General features: G+C 37.3%; 1 protein-coding gene across 3 annotated transcripts in view; it reads right to left on the reverse strand.

The window, feature by feature from the left end:
- Window positions 1–3,859: 3,859 nt before the first annotated feature.
- Nup37 (nucleoporin 37) overlaps window positions 3,860–21,123 on the reverse strand; it is a 30,128-nt gene continuing 12,864 nt past the window's right edge. For all 3 annotated transcript variants that reach the window (XM_090357758.1, XM_090357771.1, XM_090357766.1), the window contains exons 5-10: window positions 20,890–20,984; window positions 8,867–8,957; window positions 6,709–6,890; window positions 6,195–6,245; window positions 4,577–4,670; window positions 3,860–4,100 (exon numbers count right to left, since the gene is read on the reverse strand). In XM_090357758.1, coding sequence (XP_090213884.1) covers window positions 3,987–4,100; window positions 4,577–4,670; window positions 6,195–6,245; window positions 6,709–6,890; window positions 8,867–8,957; window positions 20,890–20,984 — 627 coding nt within the window. In that variant the 3' untranslated portion in view covers window positions 3,860–3,986. The remainder of the gene's footprint in view (window positions 4,101–4,576; window positions 4,671–6,194; window positions 6,246–6,708; window positions 6,891–8,866; window positions 8,958–20,889; window positions 20,985–21,123) is intronic.

A 21,123-nucleotide genomic window follows, 5' to 3' on the forward strand; every position in this document is an offset into this window, starting at 1 on the left:
CTAGAAAGTGGATTAAATGCTTTTCCATAAAGTCTATGGTCCATGCAGGCAAAGGAAACTGCAGATGTTGGATTTGAGTAATAAATACAAAAAATGTGCACATTTTTCTTTCCTTTTGTGAAATGAGATCTAGGCAGATAGCCTAGTTATTTTGCTCAGATAATAAATGGTTGCTCTAAATTAAAATCAGGCTAATTCCAATGTCTACCTATGCTTTCAAGGGCATAATCCTTCCAATATATGATTAGAAGGAAATAGCCCTTTTAGAATTCCTTTCAAATGCTTATTAAAATGTTTTTGAAATCACCAAGGTGTGACAGAAACAGAGTGTTCTCTCCTGTCCTTATTACTGAGTATGCAGCTGATAAAGATATATTAGAACAGAATGCTACTTCTGGGGACTTAACCACGCTCTCGTGAGGGATTTGTGGGAAGCAGCCATCTCAATGATCATCTTCACTTGGCAAACTTTATTTTCACACAGAGCAAAGGCTACCACTTGGTATGGCATAAAGTTGGGTCAAACTGAGTTGAATTTTGAGCCACAGAAAACCATAGAAAGAGTTCAACGCTACTTTTACTCTTCCAAAATAATTAAAACTAGTCTGGGGCACAATGTCTCGTGATTCTCCAATCAGTAGTTCTGGGATCATGTCTGACTTAGGATAATTAAAAATAAATGCAGACAGCAATGTACAACCAGATTTCAATGTGTTCTCTACTTACATGAGATTCAAAACAGCCACATGAACATTTTTAGGTCAGTGTCAATATGCAGTCACAAATTACCAAAGTAAGAAAGAAATTGGAGTCCATGGGTGTCAGACTTTCTGTTTTGGCATGGGAAAGACAATGAAGTATTCAAAACATACAGGCCAAATCATAAAAACAAGTGAGACTTATGATCACATCATTTTGAAAGGATAGGATTTAGCTCTGACATCTTGCAGATTTGTGATAGCCTGATTTTTGCTTCAACAGTTTTAAATAATACAAGTTTTAGAACATAAGCATACTTTCTTTCCACATGGTCTGAAGAAGCAATCATGAGAAAAATTTCAACAGAATAAAAAAATCCTCTTAAGACATATTTATGGACATGAAAAAACTAAAACTAGGAAACATACTACCTCAGATCTCATGTGATTTTGTTTTATTTCAGTCCTGGGGCTTGAACTCAGGGCCTGGAAACTGTTTCTGAGCTTCCTTGTGCTCAAGGTTGGCACTCTACCACTTAAGCCACTCATGACCCTTTTATTTATGTGGAACTGAGGAATTGAACCCAGGGCTTCATGCATACTAGGCAAGCACTCTACCAGGTAAGCCTCATTCCCAGCCCCATTATTATTTTTCTAAAGTTTTCATGTGAATTATTACAATATAAATGGTTACAATCACTAAAAGCAGAAATATCACGTAGTAAGAATCCAAATACTAGTATTAATCCATCTATCTCTAACATTTACTTATTGTACTAAGTATGCTGAGTGAAGTAAAATCTGAAGACGTAAATCATTTTTAAAGTATGTGCCAGCTGGCTGCTGGTGGCTCATGCCTGTAATCCTACGTATTCTAGCTGATGAGATCTGAGGATCACAGTTCGAAGCCATCCAACTAGCCCCATTATTTTTTTGAAATTAGGAATTAGAGGTAATGATTGATAATTTCCCCCAAACACACTCTTAACCAAATGCATATGTAAATGAGCAAAGTTTACTTTAGGGAAGAAAGCATCATTATACCATTTGAAATGATATTCTATTAACAAAATGGAAGCTTGAAAATAGACCTATAGCTTATATGTAAGACAAAGCGAGAACAGAGATTAGGGTGGCTTGCCATGCTCACTGAGGGTAATGGTTCATTTCACTCTGAAATCAAGGTCGAGGTCTTAGGGTCTTATTGTGTAATCGCTATATAACTCACAAATGGAACTACCGTTTTCTTCCCAGGATAACACTTCTAATCTTCTGACAATCCATGTACACAGCCACCACTCATTTGTTTTCCTTAGACAGTTCCCCCTCATGACAGTTGTATTCAGTAAACTTATTCCAGAGACTCCATTCTTAGATACTCATGTTCAAAATATACATCCCTCAAATCCCCTCCCGAAACAATTCACTCTAGCCTTGTATGATTAAATTGTTAAGACAATTTTAAATACATTGGACCAAAAAAAATCTTAATTTTATGGATTCCTACTGAAATGACCAATCTTCTATATCACTAATGATACTGAATCCATTTTGGCCCATCCTGATGCTTTCATGAGACCTTTGTCTCAACACAGACACTGTGAAGAGGGACATCAAAATCCTTTGCCCTTTATTTCCCTTTAAAGTTCAAAATCTGCTTCTGAAATTGGTGATGAGGCTCAAGGGATAGGACAATAGCCTTAAGCTGAAGAGCTTAGGGAAAGTGTCCAGGCCCAGAGTTCAAGCCCCACAACCAACATGCCCGCCCCCCCTACCCCGACCGAAAAAAATCTACTGAGTAAATTATTTATCTAGTTTGGTTACCAACATTTTATTGTGTTAAATAATTGACTTGGGAATGTGAAACAAACGTTCTTCTGTTTTCTAAAACATTTATGAGATTTTATCAAATTCTTTGAGTTACTCTATAACGTTTTCCTCCCTCTCTCTTTCTCTGTCAGATATGGGGCTTCAACTCTGGGCCTGAGCATTGTTCTTGAGTTCTTCAGCTCAAGGCTACCATCCTACCCCTTGAGTCACAGCGCCACTTCCAGTTTTCTGGTGGTTAATTGGAGATAAGAGTCTCATGGACTTCAGTGCCAGGGTTGTCTTTGAACCACAATCCTCAGATCTTATTAGCCTCTTGAGTAGCTAGGACTACAGTTGTGAGCCACTGTGCCTGGCTTTTCCTATCTCATAAAAGACAATTTTCTTGGGCCTTTCCTGTCTCTTAAAAGATAATTTTATTAGGCCAGGAGTTTGGCCTAGTAGTAGAGTGCTTGCCTAGTATTCATGAAGACCCAGGTTTGATTCCTCAGTACCACATACATAGAAAAAAACCAGAGTTGGTACTGTGGCTCAACTGATAGAGCACTAGCCTTGAGAAAGCCCAAGGACAGAGCTCAGGCCTCCAGTTCAAGCCCCAGGACTGGCAAAAACAAACAAACAAAAAAAATGTAATTTCGTTGATTTTATGATACTTATTGTAAAAGCCTTTACTTTGTCAAAGCAGGGGGAAAGTTCAGTTGTAATGAAGTTTCATACACTATTTGAGGCCAAGGATTCATTCCCAAGTACTGCAAGACAGACAGAAAATACTTAAAGACACCATGTGAAAAAAAAATGTGAGTAAATATACACATAGATACACATATCCATTAGAGACTTATCTCCAATAAACTACACAGAAAAAGCAGGAAGTGGTGCTGTGGCTCAAGTGGTAGAATGCTATCCTTAGCTTTCAGCTCAAGGCTAGCACTTAAGGCTAGCACTCTACCACTTGAGCCACAGCACCACTTCCAGTTTTATGGTGGTTAGAGATGAATCTCAAGGACTTTTTGTGTCCAGGTTGGCTTTGAACCATGATCCTCAGATTTCAGCCTCCTGAAGTAAATAGGATGAGAAGTATAAGCCACTGGCACCTGGTGGCAATAAACTTTTAATAAAATCAAGTGCTATTTTCCTCAGTTATCTCTTTTTTTTTGCGGCTGAGCTGCTAGGCTGATTACACAGTTTCATGATCTCACACACACACACACACACACACACACACACACACACACACATGCACGCATGTGCACGTGCTTGCATAGGCTCACACATGTGTGCTGAGATAGAAGGAGAAAGAAAACCAAATGACTAGGAAAGTTTTCCAAACTATCAACATTTTATTTAACAAGAGATTATTGAGACATTTCTAGTGTTTACTGTATGTTTGATACAAAAATAAGGAATTCTCAAAAATATGTACTAAAAATACGAAGTTTCAAAGTCCAAAGAAGATGCCTATTACACTTCAGTCACCCAAAACAAGAGCTTGTGGTCTCCTCCGATTGCACACAGTGGGAGAGCTCGATGCCAAGAAAGGCCAGACCCAACAGGCACAGAACCAGTGAGGACGGGCTGCAAAATATGTGAAGAGTTAAAGCAGCACAAAGCTAATAAAGAAAAATGAATAAATTATCTGTTTAAAGCACAAACATAAGAAACATATGCTCCTACAGACATGAAATATACAACATTCACTGCAGCTGGCTTGAATGAGGGTTACAAGCCATCTACTAAGAACTCATACAGCCTGGAAGCAAACACTTACAGTCTACACCAAGCAAGCAGGTAAAATTAAATTAACATCTAAATGAAAAAAAGTAAAAACAACAGAAGAAATAAGCTTCTTATATAAATTTTGGCATGAAGAATTTCTATTGCTGCTGATTTAAGGATTTATAAAAAGGAAGTCTTTTAATTAAAGCAGGTAACACATCTAAATGCAGTTACTTACAAGTCACAAATCTGAGATCTATGAGTGAAAAAGCAAAACAACCCCACAAATTTAACACAGAACAAAAACACATGCCAGAAAGCACTTTTAATATTACCTGAGGGTGTCCTAAGTGATGAATCTGAATCTGACTTGTCATTTTACCAGGATAGCCAGTAGTCGCAAACAACTCTTCACTAATTCCAGACCACCTAGAAACAAAGTGCAAAATGACAGTATCCAACAGCCAACTACAAACATTTCTGGAAAAGGCCATTTCTTTATTCACAAAAGCAGCAATTTTATAATCTTGTTAATATGGCTTTAACTTTAGACTCGGAATTCCACATTATTTAACTGTGAGTCAATTTCCATGTTCTGCGACTGTTTCTTGAGTGCTTAGTATATGTTACTGCATCAAGGTGCAGTTAAACAAGGTTAGCACAGTTACTTTTTTCTTTTTTTATAGCTAACTGGCTATCCCAAGGCATCAGCCAGATACAAATTATTTCAAAGTTACTGACATTTGTAAAAACCAGTGATGAGATGGTATCAACACCTAGAATATTTAAGCTTCCAAGTATCCTAGACACAGCAGCTCACTAAATCAATGCTATTGGAGTTCGAGTAAGGAAACTAGCAGTATAAGGGCAGTGAGAAAAACATACCAGTCATTTTGCTATTTGTTATGTAAACTGACAACTTCATTCTAGCATCATATCATACCCCTGGGGGATGAAACACAATTGGCTTCAGGCAACCACAGCAATTCTCAATAAACCAGGAGCATTCTTGATTATCCTCTGACTTGAGACAATGTGACATAAGGCTAAGATGCCTGGAACACTAGTAGCCACCTTACACAGTGAGAGGAAAAGGGTCAAAAGGGTCTAAGATCTTGATTTCACCAAGGAGCTGCTAAGACCTGCTAAACCAATCCTGAGACTTCCTTCCCCTTCTATATTATGGTACTTCTTTTGTATCATTGTTTATTGACTTAAAAAATGTATGCTGTGGGCGGGGAGTTTGGCCTAGTGGTAGAGTGCTTGCCTAGCACGCACAAAGACCCAGGTTCGATTCCTTGGTACCACATACATAGAAAAAAGCTTGAGCGCTAGCCTTGAGAAAGTCCAAGGACAGTGCTCAGGCTCTGAGCTCAAGCCCAGGACTGGCAAAAAAAAAAAAAAAAAAAAAAAAATGCTGTATCAAGTCCCAGTAGCTCACCCCTGTTACCTTGGTTATTCAGGAGGCTGAGACTTAAGAGAATCTGGTTCAAAGGCAGCCTATGGAGAAGTCTGTGAGACTCTATCTCCAACTAACTAGAAAAATACTGCACTGGAGGTGTGGCAAGCAGTAGAGTTAAATCTTGGTATGGGCAACAAAACAAAAAATTCACACAATAAGGTTTATGTGTGAACGTGGGTCCATATGCATTTCCTGTCATAGTGAGCACAGAACAATGGTTGAGATAAGACTGGTGGGATGGCAACAGTTTTTGTGTAAGTGATAAAACTTTTTAAATAAAATATTTGGAAAACAAATCCATAACTTGTCTAGACCAAAAGATAAAAGCTAAAGCAAAATAACCACTTATTTATAAGAAAATCAGAACCCAAAAGAGTTAAGTGCAAAGAAGAAAACTAGAAAAGTACTTTGGCAGTGGCACAACACAAAGTTATAAAACAACAACAACAACACAACAAATGACAACTTTCCTAATAATGGAACATTATTACCTGAATAAGTAGGCTCGGTCCATGTGAGCAGGTCTTGTCTCTTGAGGATAACTAAAAAATAGGATTTTAAGTTTTTTGAATTATGGTAGACTCAAGGAAAAACCTTACAGTTTTAAAGGTATTTTCTTTTTAAAGAGCCAATGTATGTAGCGTATAACAAAATTCCAAGCGAGCACTAAATTAGAATAGATGAAAAATGGTGAAGACATGACTTATAACCACTACAGAGTATTATAATTCAACAGAGTCAGTGTTTTTCTTCTTTTCTAACATAAACAAACATCATTTAGATCAAAGATGAGCTTGTCCTGCTTTGTCCTTTCTGGGAACTCCCAAAGTAAATCCACAAGCATGATTATGTTATTAACAAGCCCCACAGTTGCAATCTAATACAGCAGACTTGTTTGCCCTAAACATGGAGATTGTAGTTACACAAGGAGGGTTCAATTCATTGTGTAGCACAGTTTCTGGCTTTTGGGAGGGGTAAACAACAGATAAATATGCTAATAAATACCTGGATTGAGTGATGTCCCAAATTAACCAATCATTTCCTGCAACAGCACCAACTTTGAAGGTGTTTTTTAAGCACCAATGTGCTGACATTAATGGTGCCTGTTCTGACTCAAGAGACAAAATAGCCTGTTGAGCTGAAAGATCATAAAACCGGATTGTTCCATTCTTCTCTGCAACCATCAACTGTTAAAAGACAAACAAAAGGCAATGTTGTTATCTCAAAAATTAAATCTGAGAAGCCAAGATGGCAGTATTATACAATAAGATGTAAGCATGTACATATACTATACATGCAAAGGGAATAAGACACACACACACACACACACACAGCTTAAGAGAAAACTGGCAAAAAGGAAAATTCCAGAAACTTAGGTAAAAAAAGTCTGACAACTTTACAGAGCCATGAAAGCAAAGTGCCTATAGATCTGATAAACACTCTAACAAATAGCTACATGGTATACAGATACAATAAATATACAGTGGGACTAAGAGAAGATACTGGAAAATGAAAGAACATTTGCCTAGGGGCTTTTGTTTCCTAAGTGAACTTAGAGTGAAGGCCAATTGATGATAAGAACTTGTAGTGTGGCCGGGATTTTGGTCTAGTGGTAGAATGCTTGCTCAACACGCACAAAGACCTGGGTTCGATTCCTTGGTACCACACACATAGAAAAGGCCGGAAATGATGCTGTGGTCAAAGTGGTGGAGCTCTAGCCTTGAGAAAGCCCAAGGACAGTGCTCAGGCCCTGAGTTCAAGCCCCAGGACCGGCAACAAAACAAAACAAACAACAAAAACTTGTAGTGTATCTTTTATATTTTAGAATGTTCTACTCAGAATAAAATTGAATACCACTGAAGACAAGATGATTTGACTTATGCCACTCTTTTTGTCTATATGATGTGGCCCACAAATATGGATGTAACTTTAGAAGGAAATGGATGCACTAAATAAATTCTATTTATGGGTAAAATGGTTGTCAAATACAAACTATCATTTTTTTTTTTTTTTTGCCAGTCCTGGGGATTGGACTCAGTACCTGTCCTTGAGCTTTCTCAAGGCTAACACTCTACCACTTGAGTCACAATACCACTTCCAGCTTTTTCTATGTATGTGGTACCAAAGAATCAAACTCAGGGCTTCATGCAAGCTAGGGAAGTACTACCTCTAGGCCACATTTCTGGCCCAAACTATCATTTTTTTTTTCTTGGTCAGTCTCAAGGCTTGAACTCAGGGCCTGAGCACTGTCCTTGGGCTTTCTCAAGACTAGAACTCTACCACTTGAGCCACAGAACCACTTCTGGCTTTTTTTCTATGTATGTGGCACCAAGGAATTGAACCCGAGTCATCGTGCATACTAGGCATGCATGCTACCACTAGGCCAAACTCCCAGCCCGCAAATTAACATAATTTCAAAGAAACTTCTCTTAAGATAAATGTTCTAACATTTGAAACAAACCTCTAGACCTTTTGCTTTTATTTTTCAGATGAGTCTTGGACTCATTTGTGCCTTGCTGGTATTGAATTACAATTTCCATAACTGTTCCTTTACAGTAGATGGAGCTAGAAATGTATGCCATTATGTCCAATCTATAAGATAATGTCTTGCTACTTTTCTTCTAGTTCGGCCTTAAACCATCCTCCTGTTTCCATTTCTGAAGAAGCTGTAGTTATAGGTGTGAGCTACAGTACCTTGGCCTAGAGAAACTTTAAACGAACAGACTTCCCCTTGGGGACCTAAGTCTTGCTCCTGCAATCCTAGTTACTCAGGAAGTTGAGATTGTGGTTTGAAGCCAGGCTAGGCAAGAAAGTGAGACTCTTATCTGCAATTAGCCAAGAAGAAGGAGAAGAAGAAGAAGGAGGAGGAGGAGGAGGAGGAGGGGGGGGGAGGGGGAGAGGGAGGGGGGAAGAGGGGGAGGAGGAGAAAAAGAAGGGCAGAAGTGGAGCTGTGAATCAAGTGGTAGCATTAGCCTTGAATTAAAAAACCTCAAGAGGACAGCAGTCAGGACCAGAAAGCACAGACTTCTAGATTAGCTCAAATGAGTTTATGTGGTGAGACTGAGGTAGACAAAGTCATTGACTTTTCTCGTATATGAGTGGCAGAATTCTCTTTTATATGCCTTCTCAATTGACGAAAAGAAGCTCAAGTATAAAAAACAACCTTAAAAGTTTCCTCAGGATGCCAGCATACACTCATTCCAGGAGAGTGAAGAACAAAATGAGCTGTCTGACTTCCGTCCAAACTCCAAATCCTAAAATAACAGGAGTATAATGTTCAATATTATTGATAAATCCCTACTGAAGACGAAATCTTCATAAGCTGATTCAAAGCTATTTAAATACAGATTATAGGGTAGATAGTTGGACTTAAAGTAACATCAACTGTTAGAAAATGTAAAAGCAGCATACAGAATACAAGTTTTATCATAATCATGAAAAAGAGAATTGCATGTATTTTCCAACTCTACTAGTAACTGCATTCAATTATTTATGAACTCTGGGTAAAGTCTTCAAGTTTCTGGGTCATTTCAAGTTTCTGCATTATTTTTTTGAGTAGTGCTTTCAGTTAACATCATTTTTACTTGAGTGCTTTAACACAGGCATGCACATCAGCACACCCACTTTCAAAATAAAACATAATAATAAAGGCAACAGGAAATGATGGGAATTGAGAGGTACAACCATTTTCCATACTGGCTATTCCTTTCCCTTTGTGTTTCCATCCCAGTGGCCATTTCCCATCCTGTACAATTTTCTTATCTGGTTCATTTCTTCAGTTGTTTTTTTTTTTTTTCTCTCCCTTAAGTGGATGAGCTTGCTAGCTGCCAGATAAGGGTAGTCACAAATCTACAGTAGGAAGAACCAGGTTACTAGCTGACATGGTTGCCCATCTTAAACATTTTCCTGTCCCCAGAGGTGGATTAGAAATCAGAAAGCACAGGAATGGTGCTGTTGTGCCATGGTTATCCCCTACTAGAATGCCTGTTGTCAGCCACTGCTATGTGATGCAGCATGGCAGGAGATAGAGACTGGTGAAGAGATAGCACCCACTCAACTCTGGTCTTTAAGAATTGAACAAACTTAAAGAATTGGAAGTAGAGCTTAATGGAGCTGAAGTTTAGCATGCTTGATGGTCCTGGGTTTAATCCCCAGCACCCCAAAATAAAATTGTAAATAAGAGTTGACTATATTTATTAACTGTCTTGGACTTTTTCTTGTAGATTGTATAGTTTGTATTTAAGATTGTAAAATGATTATAAAAAAATCTGCTGATACATATAGGCAAAAATTTATTCCAAAGAAAGAAGACAACATTATTCTGTGTTGAACCCTGTTAATTCAAGTATTTTTCTTCCTTATAAAAATTACAGGGTCTCAAACTTGAAATGTAGTTATGGATAAAATAGCACAAAATATTTTTCAGAATTATCTACTTGATTAGAAGCATTCTCTTTCCTTCAGTCAATTAACACTTTTCATCTTACTGACCATACAAGAAAGCAGTTGTAATTTAATCAAAGAGAAAAATCATGTGCAAAGAACTTATGCAATTGTGTTTCACTTCCCACAGTGAATGAGATCATTTAATCATGACAAATCACTGTTGCTTTCCTTTCTATTTCTATTTGCATAAAAAGTGGTGGGACAGCATATTTTACCACCACTGAAATAACTCAAATAGTGGAAAGCTGTCTGCCAAATTCAATGAATCTCATGAGATGATTCTTTTTTTTAATTATATAATTTATTATTTTATATCTACTAGATACTTACATACTATCACATCACATCAAACACTATTAGTAATATTCCTCACTTTCTTGTTCCCTTTCCTGACTTCTAGATTAGCTCCATTCACCTTGTCAAACAATGAACATCTGTAAACCAAGCCAAGAATCCTGCTTTTCTCCTTCATTGAACTGTGGAGAAGAATTGCACAAGCAGATGCAAAGTAGAGATGAGATAGATTCAGGTCATTGCTTTTCTAAGAGTCAGTGATCAAATATTGTATGTATACATGGTTGCAGTCATTTTAAGCTGTAGCCATGATTCTCACGAGAGGATTCTTAAAAAAATTCCACTTTTAGCTGGGTGCTGGTGGCTCACGCTTGTAATCCTAGCTATTCAGGCTGAGATCTGAGGACTGAGGTTCAAAGCCAGCACAGGCATTAAAGTCCATGAAACTCTTATCTCCAATTAACCACCAGAAAACCGAAAGTGGTGCTGTGGCTCCAGTGGTAGAGCGGTAGCCTTGAGCAAAAAGGAAATCAGGGATAGCGTCCAGACCCAGAGTTCAAGCCCCAGGACTGACATATGTATTTGATTTTGTTGGCTATTATATAATCTGTGCAAAGGTATACCAGCTTATTTATTTTTTTAAAGTGTAGGTCCTGGCACTTGAACTCAAGGCCTGGGTACTACCTCTGAGCTTTTCTGTTCAAGGCTAGTGCTTCATCACTTGACCCATAGCTCCACTTCTGGTGTTTGGTTTGTTAATAGGAGATAAGAATCTCACTGAGTTTCCTGCCCAGGCTAGCTTCCAACCAGGATCCTCAGATCTCAGTCTTTGCGTACCTAGCAATAAGGCATGAGTCATGGGTACCTGGCCATACCAGAATAGTTTCATGATTTTTTCCTTCCCAATAAAGGACAGTAAAGAGGTGGAAAATATAAAAAAAAAAAACAAAATTAAATCAATTAAAAAGTGTATTTCTGTCTAGTGAGCCAAATTTAAAACACGGTTTTATCTTGAACAGAACCTGATTTTTTTTGCTAGTCCTGGGGCTTGAACTCTGGGCCTGGTCGCTATCCCTGATTTCCTTTTTGCTCAAGGCTAACACTCTGGTCTTGAGCCACAGTAGCACTTCGGGATTTTTCTAGTGGTTAATTGGAGATAAGAGTCTCATGAACTTTCCTGCCTGGGCTGGCTTCCAACCATGATCCTCAGATCTTAAGTCTCCTGAGTAGCTATGATAATAGGCATGAGCCACTGGTGTCCATCTAGTACCTGATTTTCTTTCTATTTTTTTTTTTTTAACAAAATGGACTTAAATATAAGGAGGTTGATCTGGTTTCAGGGGATATAGGATGAATGATTTTTTGGTTTATAATTATATACTTACATCTAGTAATTATGTAAAATATGACAAATTGAGCTAAAATAAGTTATATTACCTAAATTAGTTACAGATGGTACAATTTAAATTGTTAAATCTTATTTCCCTATTACCCTGATAATTAAGCCCTTTTCAAAATTTTGTGCAGAGCTCCACTGACTTTTCTGTTATTACTAAGTAGTCCATGTAGTTCCTATTACTTCCATCAGATAAAGCCACATTTCTTGATTTACTTTGGAAGAATATCATGTGTAATAAAAGCATATTAATCTTAAGTGTACAGTCAACACAGAATTGACCCAAAGAGCACCCAAGGGCTGGTTACATAGATCAATGGCAGAACATTTGTCTGTTATCCATAAGGCTCTTTCTGGGTTCAGTCCTTAGCACTGCAAATTGAAAAGGGAGAGAGAAGGCAGGTGAGGAGACAGAGAAAGAGAGTAAACACCCAAATCTATAATATTGCCAGAGATGCAGAAGTCATCTTGTGTGCTTTTCCATGTACGTTTCCTTGCTCTTTCATCAAAGCCTGCCTCTAGCTTATTTATTTTTGCCAGTCCTGGAGCTTGAACTCATAACCTGGGCACTGTTCTTGGCTACTCAAGGCTAATGTTCTACCACTTGAGTCACATTAGCCACATTTCCCCCACCCCCCAAGCCCTTTTTTGTTTTTTCTTTAAAGACAGCTATACTGGGCTAGACAGTCTGGACTAGTGGTAGAGTACATGCCTAGCATGCACGGAGCCCTGGGTTTAATTCCTCAGTACCACATACACAGGAAAAGCCAGAACTGATGCTGTGGTATCAGTTAAGTGGTAGATCACACTGGCCTTGAGAAAGCTCAAGGACAATGCCCAGGCCTGAGTTCAAGCCCCAGGCCTGGCAAAAAAAACAAACATACAAAAAAACCAACTCCCAAACAAACAAATGAACAACAAAACCAGCTATACTTTGTAGCCCAGGTTGGCTTCAAATCCATGATTCCTCCTGTATCTGCCTTCCAAATCCTGGTAGGACAGGTAATTACCATGCCTACTTTTGCCCATTTTTTTTTAAATAGAAAAATAGAAAAAAAAAGAGATAAGATTCTTTGTTTTCCCTCTTGGAGAACTGAAAAAAAGAAAACTATTTCCTAATATGGTCACATGTATTTGCTATATGTTTACCAAGAAGGATTATAATTTCCTTTGCTTAGAAAATCACTGATTGGGTAGAGGGGAGGGAAATAGGGACCAAGACATGAGAAAGGGTACCAATGTATGTGAATTAATGTACCTTCTATCTGGCAAATATAATGTAACCTTTCTATTAATTACAATAAAAATATATGAAAAAAAGAAAAGAAAATCACTGATTGTGATATAAAACTCTACTTCACTAGTTTAATGATACAGTTGTTATATAAACAGTCCGATAAACAATATGAATGTGAAAGAGTTGTTTCAATGAAAGTAAGTTGATGACAACTAAATTAGAAAAAAAATCCTCTTAAATTGGATGAAATAGTTATAAGAGTTAAATAACAGGAGCTATTAAAATCTGAAGGATTCTGAATTAAGACTGATTTTTTAAGTTTTCACTATAGACACTGTATTATGGTTTTTGCTCATGCAAATAAAGAAGTCAAATGCCAGTGAATGGATAATAATTGGAAAAAAAAGCTTTGATTCCAAATCAAAAGATAGCTCATTGCTTTTTCATATAAATGTTATATATTAAAAAAAGATGGGAAAATATACTTTTAAAATGGTTTCCAGAATTCGTTGAATTTTTGCTTTTCTAAGACATTACCAGTTTAGATCATGTCAACTAAAAGGGCTGAGTTTTTTTTTTGCCAGTCGTGGGGCTTGAACTCAAGGCCTGAGCATCGTCCTCGGACTTTTCTCAAAGTTAAAGCTTTACCACTTGAGCCACAGCACCACTTCCAACTTTTCTCTATGTATGTGGTACCAAGGAATCGAACCCAGGTCTTCATGTATGCTAGGCAAGCACTCTACCACTAGGCAAAGGGCTAATAATTTAAAATTTGTTCTGGCTGGCTTTGAACCGTGATCCTCAGATCTCAGCCTCCTAAGTAGCTTGGCTTATAGACATGAGCCACCAGCACTTGGCATGGACTAATTATTTAAAATAATCTACTGAGTAAGCAGTAGACAGTTTCAGTGTACTAGAAGTATAAATGAAAAAGATTATTTTACTAACTTTAGAACAAGAATAGTACACCTAAGAACTAATCGCATATGCTTCCTATCTTACCTTTCATTAATCAGAGATGAGTTAAAAAAAAGAGATGACAACCAAGGGTATATGTATTTTTAGGGAGTAGGGGAAAGGGAGAAAGTGTCCTTTTCAAACAAAACACTAAGAAACCAGCTATATAATATTTTTTAAAAAGTCATGGTTGTGTACTTTCATGACATCTTGAAGGGATTAAAAATGTCATATAAGTGTACAAATTGCTTCATTTTGATTTCTTGAAATTATAAACTGAGCAGAAAGAAGTTTATCATCATAGAGGTGAGAAACTATCTGAGGCCACACTAGCAGAATTATGAACATCTTATCTAACTTGCATAAACATTGGATTTTTGAAGGATGGAAATTATGAGAAAATTTGTCACATTTAAAAATAAACTTCAAAATCAAGCTATGCGCTGCCAAGAAATACCATATGGTTGTTTTCAAACAGATCATATGTAATGATTTCATCTTCAAAAAATTCAGAGTACTTTTCCTTTAACATAAACTATAATACAAGTACCACTAATAATACCTATTAGAAATATTAGCACTGCGTTATCTCTATGAAACATTTTAATGAACAACTTAAGTTTTTTCCATCTACTAAGTATTAGAGTTATTGAGGAAGGAAAGTAGTTCCTGATATGTGTGTCAATGGATTTACAAAATAATCCTGGTATTTATGCATGATTCTTATTTATATAATTCACTAATGTAGCCGCGCAAAGGCCACAAAAAACAATTTAAATTATTGCAATTTGGTAAGATGCTTTATGGGAATAGAACAATGTGTTGAATTCTATAGAAAAGGGTTAACAGTACAAGCTCATGTAAAATTGTAGGAACTGTCTTTATCAAACTAATTTTTACCTTAAATTAAAAAATGTAGATATAATTTTTAGAGAGTTCTCTTTATTACTATTATTATTTTTTTATTTTTGTCATTTCTGGGACTTGAAATCTGGGTCTGGGTGCTGTCCCTGCACTCTTTAGCTCAACACCACCACCCTACCCCTTGAGCCACAGCACCACTTCTGGTTTTCTGGTGGGTAATTGGGGATGAGTCTCACAAACTTTGAACTGGCTTTGAACTGCAATCCTCAGATCTCAGACTCCTGGGTAGCTAGGATTACAGCCGTGAGCCACTGCGCTCAGCTGAGAGTTCCAAGTCACTGGAGATTATCAACTTCAACTCAAACTGTTAACTGTATCTGATTAGCAAAGTTCTGAACTTTGCAACAATTGATTATGATTCAAAATGTTATAAAAATTAGAGGGAATTTTAGAAAGTAAACAGGAAATACTATTTCCTATAATAATATAAATTATCTTGATTTTACTTTGTGCCTGGAATTATTTAGGCATGGTTTTCATGTTCCTAAATGTGGATTACCTCCCCAGGAATGTTGCATTGGCTTACTTTCAGAAGGCTCTTTAGTCCCCTTTTTTTCTGCTTCCCACAAGAACTGTTTTTTTTTTTCTTAAATATATAACATATTGGAGAGAAGAGGAGGAAGAGGAACATTGCACCTTAATCATGGATCTTAAAGATCCTGAAATGTTCATGACAGCAGGATTTAGCGCGTATGTAGTAAACAGAAGACATTTGATAAACATTGTTGTTCCTCTTGTGACACTTTTCAAAACAGTGTACTACTGGCTTAGTGAACATCTTGGGTAATTTAATATCGCCTCATCCAATGATTTGGTTGCATTCCTAAAAAATAATCTCTTTATATCCATATATTCTATACTTTTCTCCTATTCTTATCTAGAACATGACATCTATAAATATAGTGTATAAAGAAATGTCTTTAATATATTAATATTAAACTAAGAATTCCTTGGTTTCTAGAAGTCAGTTTTCCCTTGCCATAAATTTTTATCTAATATTCTACATTATTACTGAGGACTGAAGAAGAGGAAAGGGAATTGTTCTGACATCCTTTGTAGTTACAGAGAGTTCTGGGTCTTCTATTTCTCTTGTATCCCCCAAAGTACTAAATGTTGGCTATACTAAATGTGTTTAATAAATAGTTGTTGATCTGACTTGTTCTTACAGAATGGTACTGTTTCTAATATACAAGAACATCTGCTATTTGGCACTGACTAGGAAGGAGATGTTCTGAATTAGTGGGTTTTTAAAATAATAAGCTTAACCCATTGAATACTTAAAATACTACTTAAACCTTCTTTTGGAGGTAGGAGATAATGAGCCTTTTAATTGTATATATACTTTTTTTAATCTCTCAAATATTATCATTAATTTTAACTTTGTTTCGATACTGCTGCATCATAACTACAAAACATTAATAATTGCTTTTTCTTGTATATATGCAAATACAACTACCACATGGAAAAGAACATTAGTATTCATATCATATTGTGCACATATATTTGCGAATATGTACCTGTATGTATATATAGTGGGATATGATGAGGAACCATGAAGGAAATGCTACTGAACATGGCCCAACTACCAATTCCATTATTTATTTGGGTTTTCAATGATTAAACACATCTGTCAGTTATTGTGATGAATATGTAACTGTATTCATCCCTTTATCCATTCACTCAGAATATCTCTTCCTATTTTTATTTTTATTTTGCTGGGCCTGGGGCTTGAACTCAGACCCTGGGTGCTGTCCCTGAACCTCCCTGTGCTCAAGGCCTAGCACTCTATCATAAGAGCCACAGCACCACTTCCAGCTTTTGTTCGGAGTCCTTTATTGGAGATTCTTACCTCCACAGGAAAAGTCTCACAGGCTTTCCTTCCCTCGGTAGGCTTTGAACCATGATCCTCAGATCTCAACTTCCTGGGTAACTAGGATTACAATGTGAGTCACCAGAGCCTCGTTAAGTACCGTGGCAACATCCAAAGGTCTAAATTAATAAAGCATGGCTAATCCTGCAATACCTTGTTAGTGGAGCGCCAAATCAATCTATTCTGTAGTAACTTCTCTATCCCCTAAAAACGTCTGATTCTCAGCAGGAACCAAACCTTGTTACTTATAAATCATCAATACCATGGAGTTCGCTATGGTGGCTAACACTGACTATTTTTCATGGTCTAGGGAGAAATGAAGAAATATGTGTATATATATGTATATATATAATTTTTTTTGCCAATCCTGGGCTTAAGCTCAGGGCCTGAGCACTGTTCTTGGACTTTCTCAAGGCCAGAGCTCTACCACTTGAGCCTCAGCACCACTTCCAGCTTTTTTCTATGTATGTGGTACTGAGTCTTCATGCATGCTAGGCAAGCATTCTACCACTAGGCCAAACTCCTGGCCCAATAAAGGCATTTTTATTTCATGGATTATTCCTAGGAATTTTTGGCAAAGGTACCTATAAAAAAACCCAAAGAAGCCAGGCACTGGTAATCCTAGCTACTCAGGAGGCTGAGATCTGAGTCCAGGCAGAAAAGTTCTCCAGACTTTTTTCCTTTTCTTTTTTGTTGGCAGTGGAGCTTGAACTCTGGGCTTAGGTGCTGAGTCACCAGTGCCCAGCTTCTTGAGACTCATCTCTAATGAACCACTGAAAAATTGGAGTGGCACTGTGGCTCAAGTGGTAGAGCATTAGCCTCCAGCACAAAGTGGCTCAGAGACAGTACCCAGGCCCTGAGTTCAAGCCCCACTACTGAGAAAACAAACAAAAATCCCAAACAAAAACCAAACAACTATTTTTTTTTTTTAGGTCGTGGGTCTTTAACTCTGGTCTGGGCACTGTCCCTGAGCTAATACTCTACTACTTTGAGCCACAGTGCCACTTCTGGTTTCCTAGTAGGGGTAAGAGTTTCACCGACTTTTTAAGCCATGATCCTCAGATCTCAGCCTCCTGTGTAGCTAGGATTACAGGTGTGAGCCACTGGTGTCCAGCTCCAACTACATTTTTTACCAGCAGAAGATAACACAAGCTGACAAGACTTTATGAAGCAGATAGTTTAATGCATAAATATTATACGTTAGTAGTTAAAAAACAAGATTGCTTGGGCTTCTCTGTAAAAAAGAAACTATATTTATAAAGATTTTGGGGATTAGATAAATTAATTCATAGAAATTGCTCAGCATACTAACATATATTATGGAAATGATTTCAACTAGGGGTGGACCACTCTAGAGAGCAATTTGGTTGTCTTCATGTTAGGCTTTAAGAGGACGAGAGGCAGCAGAGTAGTGATCTGCAGAACTTTTGAATGTGAGTACACTTTTTTAACTTGACATATTTACTGTTTGTCTTGCCACGTCATTCTTTATTGTTGTTGTGGGGCTTGGACTCTGTGCCTGGGCGCTGTCCCTGAGCTCTTCAGCTCAAGGCTCCTGCCTTTCTACTCTCGAGCCACAGGGCCACTTCCAGTTTTCTAGTGGTTAACTGGAGATAAGAGTCTCAGGTCTTTAGTGCCAGGCTGGCTTTGAACCTCGATCCTCAGATTTCAGCCTCCTAAGCAGCTAGGATTAGAGGCGTGAGCCAACATGCCCGGCTTTGCCATGTCATTCTTACTTTGATGAACACAATTTACTATTTTCTCCATCCTATTTAGTTTTGTTCTCTTAATACACACTGCTTTTATTCCAGCACCGTAGTTTTGCTCAGGACTATGATACTGCAGAACTCCAGATGGCACTATTCACAATGTACTCTATGCCAACAATATTCCTGGAATTATCAGCTTGGCAACCTTGCCTCAGCCTTATACTTTCTACTTATCTAACTTAAAAAATTTTTTTTTTGATATGCAATCTTACCCATTTTAAAGAGCATACTATAATCTGTTCTTATTCATCTCAAAATATTTTATAATTTCTCTCATGATTTTGTCTTTGACTCACTCCATTTTTAAGAGGACAGTCTTTATTATCTATGAATTTGTAGACAATTTACCAACAGGAGGAAATGTGTAGAATAATGACAAAGCACATCTCCAAGATGTAAATAGCTCTTCTGGATGATATGCAGTTTCCATGTACCTGGAGTTTTTATATCTAACTTTTCATTATGTCCTTTGAATTAATAAAGATCATGGTACTGTAATGTGTTTCTAGTATGATTCTCTATCCCCTAGGAATTTTTTTTTCTTTTTAATATTATCTAAGAGGTTTGGCTCCAGTAGATAGAATTGTTGCTACTACTCACTAGTGAACTAAGGCGATGACTTCTCAGTTTAGCTCCCAACTATTGGTATATCAATCCCTCAATCTCAGTGACTTAGAAAAGTTCTTACTGCTTGATATAATAAAATGTGGCAATTCTCCAGCTTTTTGGAGTACATTAATAGTCTATGAAGAAGAACAATTCAGTTTACCATGAGAAAAAAAAAAAGCATGCTCCTAGTTCCTCTGACTACTGTGCATGATTCACAGGTTACTCCTAAGCTTGCAAAGATATTCATGGCCTCCATTTTCAGGTTTCGCTATTTTAAATGCTTGTGATTAGAATGTCTGTGTTTTAGAGAATTGAACTGCCGGTATTTAGTATCTTAGAAATAGTCCATAGTCTTGAGCTGAAGAGCTCAGGGACAATGCCCAGGTCCAGAGTTCAAGTCACACAACCGAAAAAAAAAAAAAAAAAAAGAAATAGTCCATTATTCTTCTAGTCTTAAGTTGCATTTGCTAATGCAACTTAATGAAGATGCTAGAACTGTAATGTTTATAAATCTTTCATGTCTCTGACATGAAAAATTTAATAAGAGGTATGCAATATAACTACAGTTTGAAAAAGGTCAGCGATGAAAAGATCAAAAATAGCTAGCAGCTTAATTTACAATGTGAAACACATTTTCACTCATTTCCCTCCTGACTCCTCAGGTTATTTCTATCTCCTGTTCTTGCTCTTCATGTTGTTGTTTACTTGTGATAGTCTCAGCTTTAGGCACTATTACAATGTTAAAACTACTTCATCTGTTCTATATTGGGGGTGAGGGGAAGAGCATGAAACTGAAATGCAGTAAATTTTGTAAACAACTTTGCATTTGTCAAAACGCTAAATTTTCTTCATCGTCCTACCTGATGTCAGTTTTTTTTTATTAAACAATAACATCATAGAGGATCTGTGAAATAACTTCAAAATATGGAAATTAACCTACTGATCTTGCCAAGTATTGGAGAATTGGATCCAATAAATGTTGAAATTTATAAATGCACACATCTAAAATGAGAGGAAGAGAGAATAATAAATCAGAGAGCAAAGTTTCTATTAACTGGAATCAGAATTTAGTTCACTGGTGTTAAAGCTCATGTTTCTTTTTCTTTTTTTTGCCAGTTGTAGGGCTCGAACTCGGGGCATGAGCCCTACCACTTGAGCCTCAGCACCACTTCTAGCTTTTTTTCTATGTATGTGGTACCAAGGAATTGAACCCAGGTCTTCGGGCATGCTAGGCGAGCACTCTACACTAGGCCAAACTCCCAGCCCTAAAGCTCACGTTTCTACTCTACTTAAAAATGAAATGAAGCCTGGCATGGTGGCTCACGCTTGTAATCTGAGCTACTCAGGAGGCTGAGGTCTGAGGATCAAGGTTCAAAGCCAGCCAGGGCACAAAAGGACCTGAGACTCTTATCTCCAATTAATCTCTAGAAAATGGGAAGTGGGGCTTGGCTCAAGGGTAGGGTGGTAGCCTTGAGCTAATGATAATGAGCTCAGGGACAGCACCCAGTCTCAGGCAGAGTTCAAGCCCCATGACCCACAATAAAATAAATAAATAAATAGCAAGCACTCTACCAGTAGGCCAAACTAATTTGTGTATTTTAAGTTATGCTTCTTAATTTAAGTAACAATTCTCATTAAGTTAACATGAAAATTCAAAATTGTGGCTGTAACATAAGCAACGTACCTGCACGTATGATCATCACTCACACTTGCAATTTCTTGGCCATTTTTGGGATGAAACACCAGACTATTAATGAAATCTGAATGGCCCTCCAAAACCTGATGGAAAAAAAATCAGTAAGTTTAATAACTTACAATATTTCTACCTAATACTTTTATTTGTTTATTTCCCAAACTGTCACTACATACTTTTCTTTTCCTTTTTCCTCCAAGTGTTTTTTTTTTTTTTTTTTTTAAA

This window comes from Megascapheus bottae, chromosome 2, assembly GCF_031878675.1.
Source record: "Megascapheus bottae isolate mThoBot1 chromosome 2, mThoBot2.hap1, whole genome shotgun sequence".
Taxonomy (NCBI): Eukaryota; Metazoa; Chordata; class Mammalia; order Rodentia; family Geomyidae; genus Megascapheus; species Megascapheus bottae.